General features: G+C 35.1%; 5 protein-coding genes and 1 long non-coding RNA gene across 6 annotated transcripts in view; 4 read left to right on the forward strand and 2 right to left on the reverse strand.

The window, feature by feature from the left end:
• The window catches only part of LOC109586203 (E3 ubiquitin-protein ligase Itchy-like), a 2,035-nt gene extending 457 nt beyond the window's left edge, over positions 1 to 1,578 (reverse strand). The window contains exons 1-5 of the mRNA XM_020002378.1: positions 1,436 to 1,578; positions 1,075 to 1,115; positions 916 to 954; positions 489 to 597; positions 89 to 230 (exon numbers count right to left, since the gene is read on the reverse strand). Of these exons, the coding sequence (XP_019857937.1) occupies positions 89 to 230; positions 489 to 597; positions 916 to 954; positions 1,075 to 1,115; positions 1,436 to 1,452 (348 nt within the window). The 5' untranslated portion in view covers positions 1,453 to 1,578. The remainder of the gene's footprint in view (positions 1 to 88; positions 231 to 488; positions 598 to 915; positions 955 to 1,074; positions 1,116 to 1,435) is intronic.
• A 171-nt stretch (positions 1,579 to 1,749) lies between these two features.
• On the forward strand, positions 1,750 to 5,448 carry LOC109586204 (uncharacterized). The gene is made up of 11 exons (XM_020002379.1): positions 1,750 to 1,908; positions 1,972 to 2,063; positions 2,398 to 2,431; positions 2,516 to 2,553; positions 2,611 to 2,673; positions 2,866 to 2,924; positions 3,797 to 3,847; positions 4,445 to 4,495; positions 4,660 to 4,720; positions 4,888 to 4,932; positions 4,986 to 5,448. The coding sequence occupies exons 1-11, from the start codon at positions 1,782 to 1,784 to the stop codon at positions 5,130 to 5,132; spliced, it is 768 nt and encodes a 255-aa protein (XP_019857938.1). The 5' UTR covers positions 1,750 to 1,781; the 3' UTR covers positions 5,133 to 5,448.
• A 732-nt stretch (positions 5,449 to 6,180) lies between these two features.
• On the forward strand, positions 6,181 to 7,965 carry LOC105314417 (polyamine oxidase-like). The gene has a single exon (XM_011408584.2). It carries the CDS (start codon positions 6,229 to 6,231, stop codon positions 7,825 to 7,827), a length of 1,599 nt encoding a protein of 532 aa, XP_011406886.1. The 5' UTR covers positions 6,181 to 6,228; the 3' UTR covers positions 7,828 to 7,965.
• A 1,571-nt stretch (positions 7,966 to 9,536) lies between these two features.
• LOC105314418 (probable G-protein coupled receptor 101) lies at positions 9,537 to 11,069 on the reverse strand. Its single transcript, XM_011408585.2, has one exon. The coding sequence runs from the start codon at positions 10,641 to 10,643 to the stop codon at positions 9,915 to 9,917; it is 729 nt and encodes a 242-aa protein (XP_011406887.1). The 5' UTR covers positions 10,644 to 11,069; the 3' UTR covers positions 9,537 to 9,914.
• Positions 11,070 to 11,516: 447 nt separating this feature from the next.
• Positions 11,517 to 12,718, forward strand: LOC109586207 (uncharacterized). The gene is made up of 4 exons (XR_002186872.1): positions 11,517 to 11,617; positions 11,671 to 11,769; positions 12,464 to 12,601; positions 12,660 to 12,718. It is a non-coding gene; the product is annotated as an uncharacterized LOC109586207 (long non-coding RNA).
• Positions 12,719 to 15,668: 2,950 nt separating this feature from the next.
• LOC105314419 (putative ankyrin repeat protein RBE_0220) lies at positions 15,669 to 17,852 on the forward strand. Its single transcript, XM_011408586.1, has 2 exons — positions 15,669 to 16,598; positions 17,496 to 17,852. The coding sequence occupies exons 1-2, from the start codon at positions 15,669 to 15,671 to the stop codon at positions 17,850 to 17,852; spliced, it is 1,287 nt and encodes a 428-aa protein (XP_011406888.1).
• Positions 17,853 to 18,828: the final 976 nt, after the last annotated feature.

Genomic DNA, 18,828 nt, shown 5'->3' on the forward strand with positions numbered 1-18,828 from the left:
ACACACACACACACACACACACACACACACACACACACACACACACACACACACACACACACACACACACACACACACACTCACTCACTTCCTCCCTCTCCCTCTCCTTACCATATCCCTGATGTTCTCTGATGATTGGTCCAAGGTCCAATGAGACTTGTCCTAATACTGAACTAAACAATCCTTGATTGTGAATTATAAATAATAATTTACTAGACGGAGTAACTAAACTGATAGAGAAAAGGAGAGGAGAAGAAAAAGAGTTAGAGAAAAGGGAGAGAGAGATGATAAAAGAGGTACTGTACTTCTAAAAAAATTAAGTGTATTAGATGTACGTGTACATATACAGTGTAGATTGAAAACATGTAGAAAATTTAACGAATCAGCAAATTAAAGTGCAAGTACACGTGTATAATATAATTATTGTGAGCAATTAAAATTTTCCAATATTTTCAATAAAATTAAGGGGGTTGCTTTCAATATCTTACGCTGTGAATTCTTCGTCCCATTCCGGAGTGCTTGTCTTCTTGCATACATCAGTCTTAAGGTTACCGTGTTTCTGACCATCAACTATCACTTCACAGAATGTATTACGAGCTAGAGAGGGAGAGAGGGGGAGGGAGAGAGAGGGAGAGAGAGGGAGAGAGGGAGAGGGAGAGAGAGAGGGAGAGAGAGAGAGGAGGAAGAGAGAGAGGAAGAGGGGGACCTTTTATTCAAAGTATAAAGGGTACAATTTTGCTTCTACACAATTCACACACACATCATGCATCCTCATATCAAAGGTCAAGTAAATCATGAGTTTGTGTGTGTTTTTTTGAATGAAGTTTATGGTCTTCATTTTCATCATATGCCATTGTTGTTCTCTCCTTTCTACTCCCCCCTCACTCTCCCTCTCTATCTTTCCATTTCACTTACCAAATATTTTCCCATTTTCTTGAAGATTTGCTTTAACAACTTTAAAGAGAGAGAGAGAGGGGGGGGGGAGAGAGAGAGAGTAGCAAAAAAGAGCAAAGACAAAAGACAGAAAGAAAAGTGTAAATACTTTCATACTATTACTGAATACGTTCCACATACTTCTTAAATTCATTTGCGAGAAAGACGGAGTAGCATATTGACTGATGGAAGGAGGAAAGAAGTGGGCGTCACAATACATCAATAAAATGAAAACAAAACTCATAAAAATGCAAATACAAATATGTACATGGATCACAAACATTCTTAACTACAAACCCATTTGTATCATGTGATACAGGAACTGTGTACATGTACATGCATACTCTCCACACTTTAGTTCCCTTAACTGTCCTTCACTACCTGCCCCTCCCCTATAACACACATGGCCTCCCATCAAATCGAGCATCAAGTGCCCACAATCAAGTATATACTTCTACTTGAAATTGTTCGAAATGATTATGCCGAGCTAATTAGAACTCACCTCGGGCTCTGGGCCATTATACCAGCCACAGAGAGACGGAGGGGGCGTAAAAGAAGGGCCCTAAAGTGCTCCTAGTGACTCGGAAATACGATAAAGGTTTTCCAGAGAATGACCTGTTTTCTCTGCCTCACTGACAAGTATACGGAATTGTACGGAGGAATTACAAGGTCAGTATATCCCCTTACGTCATAAAGGCGTGGTATTATTTAAAACCACGCCTTCGCACTAATCTAATTTAACGTTGCAGGGTAATCTAAATTAACGTTTGGCGGGAAAAATTATTACTTTCTTTTTAGAAAAACTAAGAAGAAAATAATAATCAGAAGAAAATAATAATCAGAAGAAAATGCCTCGAACCAGGAGAGCTGCGAGAAAGAAAAAGAATGAAAATGCGTCAGAGAAGGCGAGCGAAATAGCAGAAGTGACGCCTAAAAACCTACTGAACTTCGTCATAAGAGACTTGCAAGCACAGAGTCAGTGATGATTGGTTTATTTATTTATTTTTAATCTAAATACTCTCCTTTTTTTGTCATTAGTGCCACGTACAATAGATCTGGCCATTAAAAGGTACGAGAGAGAGGCCCTAAAGTGTGTTAGACAGTTACCAGACAAATCGTCTTTTCCTCCAGTAAGCACCATACATGTATAGCTGGTGCATGTACATGTAATTTTGGAGGAGAATAATTTTGGAAAATTTATCATTTTGATAACCATTCGTCAAAATAAAGCTTGCTATTTCAAACCATTTATGCGCATGCTCAATGGCACATGACCACAGATTTTGCAAATAAAAACCAACCAATCATCAAAAATTTAGAGATCCACCAAATTTGACACCTTAGGGATTCACCAAAATTTTGACCCCCTCCAAAATTACCAACTACATGTATATGCAGTGTACATGTACCAATTCATTATTGATGATGATTGTCATAATTCTGTTTTTATTTTTATTATTTTAGGAAATATGGAACATGGAACTATCAGAATTTTTACGTGAGCTACTAATTGTTATTAATATTGATAATAATTTAATTTTTATTTTATTTGTTTTTTTAATAATTAATTTTTATTAATTAGTTAGAGGAGGTGATATGGAGTCAGCTATGCAATCATTGGTATGTCCTTAATTAGTGGGTGTGGCTAATATATTAATGTAGTACTTGTACGTGTAGAGAGCTGATAAAATGAAAGAATTCTCAGTAGCACAAGAAGAGAATGAAAAAGAGAACCATCTGGTAGAATAATAATGATAATAATATTTAAATACATGTACATTATAATAGAGAGAAAAAGGAACAATTGAAAGTTGAATTGTTATTGTTTATTAAATACATTTATTAATATTATTTTTATGATTGATTTTAGTGAAGTATTATCATACATGTACTTTAATATTTTTTTAAATTTTAATTAATTTTTTTATGTAGGAAATTGAAAAAGAGGTGGAGCCTCCTCCTTCAGTTGCTATGTCAACAAGATTAAGATCGTGAGTTATATAGCAGTAAAACTTCTTTAATTTGGAGCCCTACGTGAATCTTTACAAAAATATTATTAAAATGGAGAATTTTCTCCTTTTCATTTTTGGTGAAACTTGCAGGCCAATGACCCTGTACAGGGCCACTGAGATGGGGGGGCAAAAGGGGCAAATGCCCTGGGCCCCACAATTTTAAGGGCCCCAAGAAATTTTTTAAGAACCTAATTAAACAAAATTATTACAGAAGATGGCCCCTCTGGCCTTTTGCCTAGCGAAAAAATTATGATATCATCAAAATCAATCTTCCTAGCTATTTGAAATTCAATAGACAAAGTGGATGTTATCATGCGTGCAGGTAAAAATTAATTAATTTTGACCACACCCACTATGAATATAATTAAAACTGCAAAATTTTTTGGCACGCTTCGCGCACCACAATTTCCTTCCCTGAGCCCCTCCAAAGCTCTCAGCGGCCCTGACCCTGTACTACAGTGCTGGGAACTTGGGCCTGATTTTGGAGCAATTTTAAAAATTTGTAAAAAATCAAATGTTCATTTGAGTCAGCTCAAACTTTTTACACAACATAAGGACGTGTATGTGTATTGGGAAAAATTACGGAAATGAAAATGGAGAATTTTCTTCTTTTTATTATTGGCAAAATGTGGCTAATGACTCTGTGCTTAATAGTACAGGGACTTTTACCTGATTTTGAGCAACTTTAAAAGTTTATATTTTAATCAGAATCAACTGAAAGTGTCTATATGCAACATAAGAACATGTATGTACAATGTACATGTATTTATATAAAATTGAAAATTTTTCTCCTAGCTGTTTTTCACAAAATGCCCTCTACCACTTGCCTTCTCTATTTCTCTCTCCATTAGGAGAACTAAAGCTGTTACTGACTATACAACACCAGCAAGAGCAACAACAAAGTACAATAAACACACACTCACATTTAAGCCCAAGTACACTATGCAACATTTTTGCATGCAACACAGTTTATACAGGAGTCAATGGAGCTTGCAACATGTTGCATGAAATAGAACTGTTTCCTATTTCATGAAACACGTTAAGGCCTTCATACACGAGGCAACTTGTTGCTAGCAACCAAGCAACATGTTGCCAAAAATAGAACATCTTTCTATTTCTGGCAACATGTTGCTTACAAGATCAAAGTAACCACAAATGTTGCTAGCAACACATTGCAGGCTAATGTATGGGGGCCTTTACAACTTGCAAGCTCCATTGACTCCTGTATAATACTGTGTTGCATGCATAGTCTATGTTGAGCTTTACATGTACATACACTATACATTAACAATACATGTGGTACTGAAATGATGACTTTAAATTCTTGTGGTCTTGAGAGTTATTGTACTGGGGTCATGCTTTAACTTCATGGGATGCATGTACATGTTTTTTTAATAGTCAGCAATGTCTATACAATAACATAACTGATATATAGTACGTGTATGTCTGTCATGATTTACTCATGAAATTTTTATTGTTCTTGTTTTATTACCAAACAGAACTGTTCCCGCCTCAACTACTGCCAAGAGAAAACCAAAGCAGCTAGAAGAGTAATAGAGAGAGGGGGAGGGAGGGAGGAAGAGAGGGGAGAGGGAGGGAGAGAGGGTGAGGGAGGAAGGGAGGGAGAGAGGGAAGGAAGGAGAAGTGAGGAAGGAGGGGAGCTACTTTCATACAGTGTACAGTGTGTTCTCATTATCCTTTCCTTTATCAATAGAGTAAAGCTCTCAATGGTATCAAAGACAGGCTCACCAGTGGATGAAGATAAAGTAGTTGAGGTACATATACATGTACATGTAACTAAAGCAAGAGAAAGGATGGCAGAGTTGGAGGGTATTAATGCTGGAGGACTTATTATAGCTTCTTTAAAATTATAGTATAGCATTGTGTATATTACATGCATACACATTAGAATTTACAGTTGTGTACTGTTTCTCTTTTTTAGGGCATGTTAAGTGGAGCTATTGATGAATTCTTAAAAGGATTAATGGTAAACCTTATCTTCTATTATCTTCATTTCTCTCTCTCTCTTCTCTTTCTCAGCCACATTTATCTAAGAAGGCTCAGTCCAAAGCTAATCAAGTATTTGAAGATTCGGTTTCTAAATTTAAAGAACAGCTCGTCCGAAAAGAAGGCGACGTTACTCTAGTGACACCACTGGTATCATCAACAAGATCCAGAAGGAAATAAAATAAAATGATACCCTCCTCCTCCTCCTCCCCTCCTCCTCCTCCTCCCCTCCTTCTCTTCATTATTTTCTGTTAACTTGTTCCTTGACTTTCAGTATAACAAATAAATGTAATCTATTATTATTATTATTATCAGTCTATATACATGTATGTAAGCCTTTCTTGCTATATATGTGTTGGTTGGCATAGTAATGTCTTTGAAGTCCTGCCACTGAGTGTGGGGACTAATTTAATATAGTACACCTACATCCATGTATGTGTACCTGTAACAACAGCTAATCTCTTTTTCATTATGAATATGACATCTGTATAACCAACCTAGTCTGTAGTAGCTCTCTATGCGAAGTTGACTTGGCTCAGTGAGTCATTTTCTTACAATGACTAATCCAATGTTACATTTTTTTGTCAGGTGGGAGCTTATGCTATACATATACACCAGCAAAGGATGAGTAATGTTGATTTTAGAGTACGAAATGATTGCTTTTGTTTTACCAATAGCTCCTTCATGGTAATGAAACGATTTAAGTATCTTTAATAGCATTTATAAAGGCAGCACCTTTTGTTTGATTGATAGATGTAGTACATTATACATCAGTGATCACGAGTCTCATAAACTATCAGATTAAACCAGTCCCTATTGGGTATATGAATATCATTAAAGCTCAAGGCATGAATAAACTAAATAGATCTATAATCTACTTAGACTATTACTATAAATATATTAATGCTATTGGGAGGAGGCTAATGTTATTATGTAGTTTAATGTCACTGCATTAAACTTGTGGGCATATACATGTATATTACTTACTTTGATGAAATTCACCATCTGTTGATAGTCCACGATTTTATCACCATCGCACTGAGTGAATGAGAACCAAACACAAGATATATCATCAGCAATTTCATGGAGTTAGTGTTGCTGCCTCTAGCAACAGAATTACTGGCTGATGATTCCATGCATGCATGAGTAGTAGTGGGCTCCTATTATAACCCATTGAATAAATGATTTAATGGGAATAATATTCATACCTCAGTAACCGTCTAAGTTAATTAGTCGCGCCCTCTATACCGGTATCCACCTAGCTATTGACAAGAAGATGAAGATGTTCTCGATTGCATTATTGTTCCTTGTAGCTGAAGGAGTTGTTTCTCTGGAATGTCCTGCTCAAAAAGATGCTGAAGTCCTGATACTTGGAGCTGGTATGGCAGGCATCACTGCTGCGAGAACACTGCACGACAGTGGGATAACTAATATCAAAATACTGGAAGCAAACAGCAAGAGAATTGGAGGAAGAATGAGAAATGTAAGTTTTATGGGAGTCCAGGTAGAAACTGGTGCCTACTGGATACACGAGATGCCTGAAAATCCACAGACAATCGGTGGGCCTGGGGTTAACCCAATCTGGACTCTGGCTCGTGATCCAAGCAAGTGCTTTGCAGAAGTCCTTAAAGGAAATTATACTGGTGAGTCTGAATATATGGATACTAACAGTACTGGGAATTACAATGTCGTCAATGCTGAACCAGTCATTGAGGAATACAACGAAATATTTTTCGATAAAATATTCGAAAACGATTCAGATATCTCAGTTAGGGATGCATTAAGATATGAAGGGTGGAATCCTGATACTCTATTAAAGCAACTTGTCGAATGGGATAAATTTGACTATTCTTATGCAACAACAACTGATCGATCATCTCTTCCTTTATTGATTGCCGAATATGACCAATATAAGTTTGAGGGTGAGTCTGATTTCAGGGTTACTGATCAGCGTGGGTATGTTTCGATTGTTCATTGTATTGCTGAGCCTTTTTCAAATAAAATAGAATTAGGAGCAGTGGTTACAAGCATTGATTGGAATGATGAGTGTTTCTGTGCTGATGTTGCTGGGCAGGGAAGGGTCTGTGGTGATTATGGCATTACAACATTTTCTATTGGAGTATTGCAGAACTTTCTTGAAAATGGTCGATTTAATGGAACTCTCAGTAGCAGAAAAATTGCTGCAATAGAAAATTCAAGAATGGGTCTGTATTTTCCAATACTTGTTAGTTTTCCGAGCTCATTCTGGAATACAGAAACTGACTATATACTTCGTACTGACACCCGATATGGCTATTATCATGCATTGGAGCCTATTGGTAGAGGTCTACCAGGTTCACCTGCAATGTGTACAGTTCCTTTAACTGGTGATGAAGCTAAAAGAGTATCAAGTCTCACTAAGAATGAAATCTACAATGAAATCATGGATGTGATGCATCTTTGGTATGGTAGTAACATTCCCAATGCTACTGACATTGAATATTACGACTGGTATAATGATGAGTTTTATCGTGGCATGTTTTCCAACATTCCACTAAATCTAACTCTTGAAGAAAAAGAAAACCTTGCTGTACCAGAGGGAAGATTATACTTCAGTGGTGAAGGTGTCATTGTCTATTCTACTGGAACTGTTCATGCTGCGTACTGTAGTGGCATTGATTCTGCCACTGATATACTAGAAAAGAAAGGCCTTAGTGAGAGGAGTACCTTTCTACCCAAATGTGAAGATGGAACTACAATGCCACCATCTCAAACACCAAGTCCTACTCCAACAACTACAGCGCCTCCTTCCTCTGCTTATTCTGTGGGCAGCACTTCTCTAATTAGCCTCATCATAGCACTCTTTGTTGCTAGTCTTTTTGCTGCATTTCACTAAACACAATATATAGTCTAACTTTTGATGCTGTTTCTTGTTAGGCCATTTTTACACTACAGTATTTTAATTTTGTTTCTAGATAGATTTTTGTTAGTTGCTTTTCTTTCCCTAATTATAAATTAGATGAATGCTTTAAAAGAAGTTTGTCACAATTATAGATCTACTATATGTGGACAATTATGCATATGCTGCTCTGCTTATATCCAAAATTAGCACTGATTCCAAGTATTTCCTGATGCATTTAGTACATATTAATGCTATAGTATAGTACCCAACAAATCAAGTGTCATTGATTTGTTATAGATGCATGTACTGTATATTTTCATGGATAATTAGATGCTTAAGATCTACAATCACTCTTTCAGACAATAGGCTGCTTTACTCCATGCTTCACAACACAGCAGTGCTATTATGTGGTTGGCATGTCACACATTATACGGAAGCATACACTAAATAAAATTGTCCTCATTTCTATCTCATTTACAACCACAGAAATATTTTTAGCCCCCCAAATTTTGGTAGATGAGCAATAAGAAATCACCATTACATGCCTTAATTTCAAGTTATTAGTAGGTTGTTATTATTATTAGCTTAATTTGAATGTACATATAGTGTGAATTAATGTAGCAGTAATAAAAATATGACATAAATCAGACATGCAGTACATGTTCATATGTTTTTTATGTTCAGCCCCCTCCTAACTTTCGTGGCAAATCATTCCTACATGTATATTTCTTGCTCATACAAAGACAGACTCTCTTTAGCTGCATCTATTGTCTCCTTTAATGTAAAAAACTTAAATAATGGAGAAAAAACAAAAAAGATGGTCACAATAGTTTCAAATAAATTCATAAGAATAACATAATTGAGTCAACAGTGTTCCATTACAGCCCACTGGATCATGGAACACTCTTCATGTAAATGGAGGGCACTTCCTGTAGCAGGTATAGATCTATGTATGAACAGAAGCTAGGTTATTATAACTATCAGCTATTAGGATCCATTGGTATAAAACTGTTATCACGAATAAGATCAATACATCCAGTTGGAAGTGCTTCTATTGCTACTGGCCTGAACTGTCTAACATCCAAACATAAAAATGCTCTGGATTGTGTTATTATTTCTCGCAGCTGAAGGAGTACTTTTCCTGGAAAACCTTGCTGTACCAGAGGGAAGATTATGCTTCAGTGGTGAAGGTGTCATGGTCTATTCTACTGGAACTGTTCATGCTGCTTACTGTAGTGGCATTGATTCTGTCACTGATATACTAGGGAAGAAAGGCCTTAGTGAGAGGAGTACCTTTCTACCCAAATGTGAAGATAAAACTACACCTCCGTCCTCTGCTTATTCCATGAAAATGTCTCTGGTTACCCTCATCATGACATTGTTCAGTCTCTTTTTGCTGCTGCCTTAGCTGATTAATGATGTTAAGCATCAGTCTTTCTAATTTAGAATTTTTGTAGGCCACATGATTTTAGTATTATCTAGTTGTCAGCATTATTTATTGTCCATGCATTGCTTTAGAAAGAAACAAGAGAAACTTTTAAGAAAAGAACATATTCATCATTAATGGGTGCACAATGACACATAATGACCACTCATAAGGAATCACATTAAAGATCATAGCTATACTTGCATGGAATCTGATCTAATTTGTTTAGAAACTTAGCATTTCAATCGTTGTTCGCAATACAAACACAGCCTGCAAATTAGTATTTCAAGATACAAACAAACTTGGAATTAGCATTCCAAGTGAAAAATTGACATAACAAAACATGTCACTGTACTAAAATAACTATTGTAATGTGAACTAAATTCTTCTTTCTTGATCACAATGTTTCCGTATTACTAGAAATCGGCAAAACTTGCATGGGTACTATTGCATTATTGGATGAACTCTGCTTTCGAATTTTACGATAAAATTTAACTAGTACCTCCTTTATATCAGGCCTGAAGTATGACTGGATAACTGGGTTGACAATATTCACCATTAAGAAAAGGATAAGTCCAGCTATATAATGTTTCCATGTTAAATCAAAAATTTGACTCAAAAAAGTAACAACCACAGGAGGAAGGAAGCAGATTATCTATCCAATGAGCATGGCACAAAATATACCAACCAATCTTCTGTTCCTAGACACGTAGACATCATCTGCTAGTTGAGAGTGTTCTTGAATGAACTTATGAGTGAAGCAATAGATCCAAGTTGAGGTGACAATGATGATACATATTTGCATGATGACAAGTGTCATTGTGATGACAACGTAAGTGATTTCACCTTCAAATCGTGGTACACAAGCTCCATATTCTTCATATGCAACCTCTCCAAAACCATAAAGTGGTGCAGTATCAAGAATTAGAGCTACTACCCAAATCAAAGCAATTAAGGTCAGAGTTACCTTTGGTTTCATAAATCTTTTATAAAAGTTAGGTTTGACAATAAAGATACAGTGATCAACAGACATAGCAGTTATTGTACCAAAAATAATCCATATTCCATAGTTGAGGACACAACCATGAAATGTACAAGCTGCTATTTTTTGTTCTATTGTTGTTCCATAGATCCATTCTTCACTTGCTGCTGATATGATCCAAAGCAGAATAAACAGGACAGATATTATAAGGTGTATGATAATGAGTGAAGTAAAGAGCATTGTAGATAAAACCTTTAAGGATTTATATTGAATAAGAGTAGCAATGAGGACAATACCATTAGCAACCAATGCTCCTATGAATTCAACAGTAAGTGCAGCTGCTATCAATGGCCCATTGAAGTCTTCAGGAAAAGAATAGTTACCATCAGTATGGAAATGCATTTTTAAGATATAGGGCAGTTACTACAGTCAGTTATCAGTTCTTTGAATGATTTTGTCAACAATAGCTAGCTCCAGTTAAAAGCCACTGTCTACGTATTTAGTCTATTTGTAATAATGTGCTAATAATGGTGTGATAGGAATCTTGTGTAGAGATTCTTTACCACTATGATAAACTGCATGAATACTGAAATGTGTATCAACTAATTAACACAACAAGAGCCACCACAATGCATGCTTACTATGTATTATATGTTGAATGATCAGTAAGATAAATTTATTGTAAATTACAGACACACATGGAAGTTGGAATCAACATTCCAAGTGTTAAAATTAACACAACATACTGTACTAATATTAGCATTCCAAGAGCAGCATAAGCCCAGGAAAAGATTGCAAATTAGCACTTCATGAATCAAGTTTCATCATGTGCAGGCAGGAAAAACTTTATGACTGATTGCTGATTCCATGTTTAAAATTCAGTGGTAGATCTATCAGGGAATCAATAGTGTCAATATATGAGTATAGTAACAGTGCTGATCCAACCAAAAATAGACTAAACAAATCATTATGTGCTGATAAATTTTAATTTGTATTGGGCGTGGCACTCGACAGTCAACTTCCACGTGCGTGCACGTGTCAACGTAGTCTTTTTAGCTCACGTTGTAAAAATGATTCCTAGTTACTGCCTGTTACTGCCTGGATGTAAAGACAGTCAAGTAAAGTGAATTTGATTATTTTGTATTTTGCATGTTGTGTTTTAGGTGTTTATAAAGGAGGCAATGGTTGTGATAGAATACGCCATTTTATTTCACATTACATGGGTATATATTAGGTAGAGGAAAGTTGACTGATCATTAATCTTATGACTTTAGTAGATATCATTATTGAAGACATTGGGAAAAGAGAAGATGAAGGAGGGAACATGTACACATGTACATAGTCTCACTGATTACTACCTACGGAAAGACTAACATGTATGGTAATATATTTTGTAGTATTTTATATTCACCTTAAATTTCTACTTAAGATGAGTGAACTCAGAACGGCTAACAGAAGGTTAATATTAATGGTGCTCCACTCCCTATCCCACACAGAGATCAACCCTTACCCCCTCCACCACCCCCAGGTATCATTAATTATTAATTTAATGTACGCATGTAGAAAGTTCAAATAAATTTTCCAATATTTTTTTGAGGGAACAATATTTCAAGCATATACCTTTTCAAAAATTGGCTTCACATATTGATGCATTTTGAGCTATGCTTAAAATGCATGTCTGATACTTTAGCATCTCTCTCTCTATTGGTTAAGAGAGAATCATTTAATTTTCTCAGCTTTCTGATATGTATACATCATAGTGTTCTTATGTTATGTAGAAATTTTATGCTGATTCAAATCAAAATTAGATTTTTATAAATTTTTGAAAGTTGCTCAAAAATTGGACAAAGTCTCTGTAATTGGTACAGGCTCAATGACCAAATTTTTGCCAAAAATGAAGGAGAGAAAATTTTTTAATATTTTTTCTGATACATATACCATGCATGTACTTATGTTGCTTAGAAAGTTTAAGGTGATTCTGATCAAAATTGGATTTTTTATGAATTTTTAAAGCAGCTCAAAAATTGGGTCAGAGTCCTTGAGTACAGCGTCATTGGCCAAATTTCACCAAAAGTGGAAAAGAGAGAATTTTCAATTTTTATAATTTTCCTGATACATATAGATATACTTATGTTGTGTAGAAAGTTTGAGTTGATTCTGATCAAAATTATACATTTATGATGATTTACCATTTTTGATATCTTTTTTCCTTTCTCTTCCAGTATTTCTATTTTACTCCATTTCTATTATACTCCATCATGACTCTAAGCTGTCAAGCTTACTGGGAAAAAAAGAGTACTACCTTTGCACTATACAATCTGTTTAGAGAGCCTTTACCAAGAAAGTGGCATGCATATTAGGTATAAACTTTGACTAAATGTTCTATTATTGTTAGTGTTGTTGTTGTTTTATTTATAGGTGATGAGCTGATGACATTGCTTCATTAGTATCTAATCTTGGTAGCTCCTAGAATGCAGTTAGTCGTGGTGTATACATATAGTTTTATTTGTTATAATCTAATAATACATGAAATATACTGTGTACTGGGTTTGTTTTGGTAGGCCAAGTTGTTTTTTTCTCCAAAATCCTGGCAGGATTACAAACAGCTGACTGACTATACATGTAGATGTGCTATAAAAAACAAGCGTATTAGTGTAAAAATATTCCTATAATTGTTTTCACCACCTTGCAAGTACAACTGGGTTCTTATTAAGACTTATAAAGGTTCTCTCTACCTTCTAATGCTTCTAGAGAAGTCTTTAGACAGTATCTTTATGTTCTTTCGCTGTTAGAAAGCTCATAACTTTGTCCCATGTGCAAGCCGCCATCATAGATATTAGAGTAAATGAAAGGGATAGGAAACCACCGTAAAATTTATAGGCATGTCATGCGTTGCCTAGCGACGTATGCAAGTTGTCGTTTTTCTTACCGGGAAACTAGGAAAATGGAGGACCATGACTGGACTTCTCGGCTTATAAGGAGATCTTATAAGGACTTCTCGGCTTATTTTTCATACACCATTTTACTCTAATAATCAGTTCAATTTAATACGGTATTAGCAACTAGCATTTCCTGCCGGGAACGGTGGTTTCCTATCCCTTTCATTTACTCTAATATCTATGCCGCCATCTTGTTTGCCGTGACCACACCCACTTACGTAGCGTGGGCGGGTGGTTGCTAAGGCTTGTTATTTCTCCAATACAACATGTATAGAAGAAATGTAAGTGTTGACATACAAATCGCACGTGGGTGAAATCAATTATAGGAACGACCTGGGGGCTTCGCCCCCAGGTCGTAATAAAACAATTATTGATAAACACACAGTTTTACATGTATCCCGATATTCTTAATGAATTAGCTATTACCGAGAGTGGATTCTTGTGCATATTATTTGATGCAGAATAGGTACTTAACACACCTCTAATTGTGTGTAATACACCTCTAATTGTAGTGCTTGTGGCCATTTCTAGCCATAGTAACTGGCTTAAAACACCTGGATAATGCATGAATGAGTGACATGATGTATATACTTAATTATAAAAATTTTAACTATTAATTTTTATTGACTGCAATAATTATTAGTTAAAAATTAACCAACTATTTATTACATGATTTAAGGCTACTTGTTGCAATGTAAACAGAGCTCATATACATACATGTGTGGTAATGATAGTAATGATAATAATGATAATAATAATAACGATAGCAATAATAACATATAACATGACATTTAAAGTACACATGATACAAGTAAACGTATAAGCACATGTCAGAAACAATGATAATAATAATAATAATATTGATAATAAATAACAGTGTCCTATTTTCAAGCTTTACATAGTTTTCTACCATGCCACCTTGCGATTGACCAATCAGATTGCAGTATTGGAGATCAATTATTTTTCATATTGACCTAGCTCGTAAAAATATGTATAGGTTATACAACGAGGTGAGGTATCTCATGGCATTTATCATACCGAGGGCCGTAGGCCTGAGGTATGATAAGGCCATAGATACCAACACAGAGTTGTATAACAGTAACCAACTTCTACCATGTATTAAAATAAACAACTAGTTTACTTAGCAACACTTAACAACAGTATGGCATGCATGCCTATTTCAGTTTAGCAGGAGGTTAATAAGTAATTTCTTGGGCAAACTTATTAACCTCCCGGGCAAACTTATTAACCTCCCGGACAAACTTATCAACCTCCCGGGCAAACTTATTAACCTCCTATTACCAGGGAAATTACTTATCAAACCTCCTAGTGGTAAATAAGTTATTTATGAACCTAAAATCAAGCAATCTGATTGGTCAATTGCAACTAGGCATGGTAGAAAAACCTATCTTGTTAAATAATTAATTGATTGGCAGTTTGATGCTCTACGCTTATGCTCTTATTAGTCCATTTGTCAAGTTTGGTTGATTCTTTACTGGCCTAGCCTGTTAGATATGTTGTATGTATGTCAACTGTGGTCTTATTATCAGCAGCTGGTATTTGTTTTTCAAGTGTCATGGTAGAAGTTGGCTATACACCTTGGTATCGGTTTCTATGGTATTTATTAACCTTGCGACTGCATCGCTCAGTTAATAAATACCATAGAAACCTCTACCTCAGTGTATAACCTATACATATGTTGCCTCTTAGTAGTGGAAGTTGAGCTTGAAGGTCTATAGTAAATTCTTTTGGTTGTTACGGAGTATGGAATTTTTCTTATTTGGTTGTCTCAGTTGCTGGTTGTCTTGGTTATAAAAATGTAAACCAAACGACATCAATAGATGATGTAGTTGAGATATAGAAAATTTCCAAATTTGGAAATATAGTAACTGATAACAGTGGGAAGTAAAACAAACAGTCACTGTCACATGACGCTGATGATTCAGTTACATATATTAGATTACATAGTTGTACTTCTTGTAGTGTTACTTCAATATATCATTACAGAATGGTTGATGTCTCTCAATGGAGAGCAAGTATTGGACTGTGGAACTACTGTCAAGCTGCCTCCAGTAGACCAGCTAATGACCGCCACTCTCACTCATTCAAAGCTGCAGTAGACAGCAAGTCAGGCAATACTACATCAGGAGAGAAGACATCTAAACTGCCAGCAGCTCTGTCTTTTATTGCTATCCTCCTCCTCCTCTTTCATTCTCTCTCTTTATTAAGACACATCTTGATGATTCCTCCAACAGGTAAGCAACAATTGCAAATTTGTACTTGTATATTTACTGGTATTTTATTATTAGGTAACTGCTACCAAGTACAGTGTACTACTGATGTTACTGTTACTGATACAAATTACCTCCAGTCAGTAGTCTTACCTGGAGGCAGGAGTTCTAACCTGATTTACAATGATCTCCATTTGATTATTTGTCTACATATGCTCCTCCTCTTATCAGGAGATGTTGAAGTCAATCCTGGTCCTATGATTGATGATCGACCTGACATTTCATTGCTAACTCAATGGCTTGAAGAACTCATTGACTGGAAACCATTTGGTCATTTTTTACCAGGAATTACTTATTCGGACATATTAAAGATTGAAGCAGATAATACAACAATTGATGGCAAAAAGTTAGCATTATATGCAAAATGGTTGCACATTGCTTCTAAAGCAACATGGGCTGATGTTATTAATGCACTGAGCAAAACAAGAGAAAATAACTTTGCCCAATACATCAGAAATAACTTGCAAAAAAGCGCACCAAGGTCAGCTAGCAGTTATGTTGCTGTTACTACCAGACAATCATCACAAGCAGAAGTAAAGTTTTATACAGCAGAAGATGAAAAGGAGATATTGCTTACTCTAATTAACCTCAAAAAAGAGTTTTCTAGTTTAATTATGCATGCACGGTTAGGTCTTGAAAAGAAGATTAAAAATGATTCTAATATATTACATGCTCTTAACATATGGTTGGAGACTTACATGCATTTGAATGATAAACTAACAAATGCATCATTAGATGAAACTTTCAAAATTATTCATCCATTTTATGATTTTATTGATTGCAGTCTGATAGTGGACATGAGTGAAATTTTTCTACGAGATTTCAAATTTGGTGACAATGATTTAAGTATTGTTAGCGAACTAAAAAATTATATGGAAAAAGCTAACAAACTTCGATGTTCAGCTCAAGTGAAGCATCTTAATGAGTCACTGAAAAAATTGTATGAAGAACATATACCAGATCTATCAAATATGCCAATGATTTTAGTGAAGCTTCATAATCCATGGCATGGTAGCAACATCAATGGACTCTCTCTACTGATCCACAACTTACTTCCAGTTGGATACCAGCAAATCATAATGAAATATATTACAATATCGTCTGGATCTGTTATCATCAAATATTCTGTATATGGTTCTACAGCTGATAGTCTAATAGAATATACTGGAGGAAAGTTACAGTTTATGCGTCTCATTGGTATATTTAGTTTATACATTAATGATCATCCTGTCCTTCAAGAAGATGAGAATATGAACTTCACCTTTGAACTAGCTCTCCTTGAGGCAGTCACAGCTGGTAATAATGAAGCAGTAGAGTTTCTTCTTGAACTAGAAACTGTTAATATTGATCATACTAATGAAGAAGGCAATACAGCACTAATGATAGCTTGTGAAAGAGGGCATGAGGACATTGTACACAGTTTACTGTCTGCTGGAGTTAAGATTGACATTCAGAATAATAAAAAATTGACTCCACTAATGGTGGCAAGTGAACATAATCACATTTCAATCATTCACATGTTACTACAAGCTAATGCTAATCCTCACCTGAAGACGTCAAATGGATCAAATGCTTTAATGATTGCAAGTTTCCATGGTAACTATGAAGTTGTTAAACTATTGATTAGTAATGGAGTTGATTGTAAATGTCAGCGAAAAGATGGAACAAACGCTTTTATGTTGGCTTGTCAAAATGGCCACACTCAAATAGTTGAACTGCTGTTGAAGGAACAAGTGGATCCTAATATTCAAAAAGAAAGTGGAGCAAATGGTTTTATGCTGGCTTGTAAAAGTGGCCATAATCAAATTGTTGAACTGTTGCTGAAGGAAAAATTTGATCCTAATGTTCAAACGAATGATGGTTGGAGTGCCTTTATGATCGCTTGTAAAAATGGCCACATTCAAATAGTTGACCTGTTACTGAAAAATCATATTAATCCTAATGTTCAAGCAAAAGATGGTTGGAATGCTTTTATGTTGGCTTGTCAAAATGGTCACACTCAAGTAGTTGATTTGTTACTAAAGGGACAAGTTGATCCTAATGTTCCAATGAATGATGGAGCAAATGCTCTAATGTTGGCTTGCCAAAAGGGACATACTCGAATAGTTGAACTGTTGCTGAATAAACAAGTTGGCCCTAAACAAGTTGACCCTAATGTTCAGAATAGAAAAGGTCATACTGCTTTACTTTTTGCCAGTACCCAAGGACATTATGAAATAGTTAAGTTATTATTAGAATCGAAAGCTGATCCAAATATTAAATCTATTAAAGGAAAAACTGCATTATTAGTAGCCAAGACTGATAAAATAAAGGAATTACTTCATAATTACAGTGCATCTGAAACAGCATCTAGTGGATATCAGACATTAGACACTTTATAGTAATGCATGCTTTAAATTCATCATCATGTGCATGCAAAACACTGATGATTTTAAATTCACTTTGTGATGAGGGTGGTTTAGTCTGCATGCATTAGTATAAACTATTTAAAATAATTGAATTTATAAATTTAGTCTATTTGTAATGTGCTTAACATGGTGTGATAAGTATCTTGTTTAGAGATTTTTTGCCACTATGATAGACTGAATACTGAAATGGGCACCAGAATGCATGCATGCTAACAAAGCAATTCTATTGTTTTTATGGCCTGCAAATTAATGCACTTGAAAATTTGGAATTAGCATTTCAAGTGCTTAAATTGACAGAACAAAGCTTATTTATGTTCTAATTTATCTAATTTATGTTCTAATTTATTTAATTTATGTAGAAAGTTTGAGCTGATTCGAATCAAAGTTAGATTTTTATGAAATTAAAAAAATTCGCCAAAATTGAAAAAGAGAGGATTATCTATTTTTATAATTTTATCTGATACGTATATATGTACTTATGTTGTGTAGAAATTTTCAGTTGATTCTGATCAAAATCAAATATTTATGGTTTACCATTTTGATATCTCTTTATTTTCCTATCCCTTTTTTCCAGTATTTACTCCATTACTATTGGTCACTATATTCAGTGCACTGGGTTGCTTTAGCAATTATGATGAAGTAAGGGAATCTTACATGTATAGCTTAAGTCATACCTTTTTTTATAGAAAGAGTGATGATAATTTTTTGTTAAATTACAAATGACATTCATTTCATGACTCTGATTGGCCAGAAGGTGAGGTACATGTAGTTGGCTATGGTTGATTTTGTGTAGCTGTCAAGCTTACTGGGATAAAAGAGTACCACCTTTGTACTAATTGTATACCATATTGCTGGAAACTTTGGAAGGAATTAAATTTGGCAAATTTGGCATTTTGACAGCCATTTGCCAAAATAAAATCTGCCATTTTGAGCCATTATATGCATGTTC

The sequence above is a fragment of the Amphimedon queenslandica genome, unplaced genomic scaffold (assembly GCF_000090795.2).
Source record: "Amphimedon queenslandica unplaced genomic scaffold, v1.1 AMPQUscaffold_12925, whole genome shotgun sequence".
Classification (NCBI taxonomy): Eukaryota; Metazoa; Porifera; class Demospongiae; order Haplosclerida; family Niphatidae; genus Amphimedon; species Amphimedon queenslandica.

Coding starts and splice junctions, on each gene's coding strand:
- LOC105314418 (XM_011408585.2), bottom strand. CDS start 10,643: ATGCATTTCCATACTGATGGTAACTATTCTTTTCCTGAAGACTTCAAT.
- LOC105314417 (XM_011408584.2), top strand. CDS start 6,229: ATGAAGATGTTCTCGATTGCATTATTGTTCCTTGTAGCTGAAGGAGTT.
- LOC109586204 (XM_020002379.1), top strand. CDS start 1,782: ATGCCTCGAACCAGGAGAGCTGCGAGAAAGAAAAAGAATGAAAATGCG. Junction 2,064..2,397: donor ACAAATCGTCTTTTCCTCCA/GTAAGCACCATA, acceptor TTATTATTTTAG/GAAATATGGAACATGGAACT. Junction 4,496..4,659: donor AAACCAAAGCAGCTAGAAGA/GTAATAGAGAGA, acceptor CTTTATCAATAG/AGTAAAGCTCTCAATGGTAT.
- LOC105314419 (XM_011408586.1), top strand. CDS start 15,669: ATGATTGATGATCGACCTGACATTTCATTGCTAACTCAATGGCTTGAA. Junction 16,599..17,495: donor CTGTTATCATCAAATATTCT/GTATATGGTTCT, acceptor TTGTTACTAAAG/GGACAAGTTGATCCTAATGT.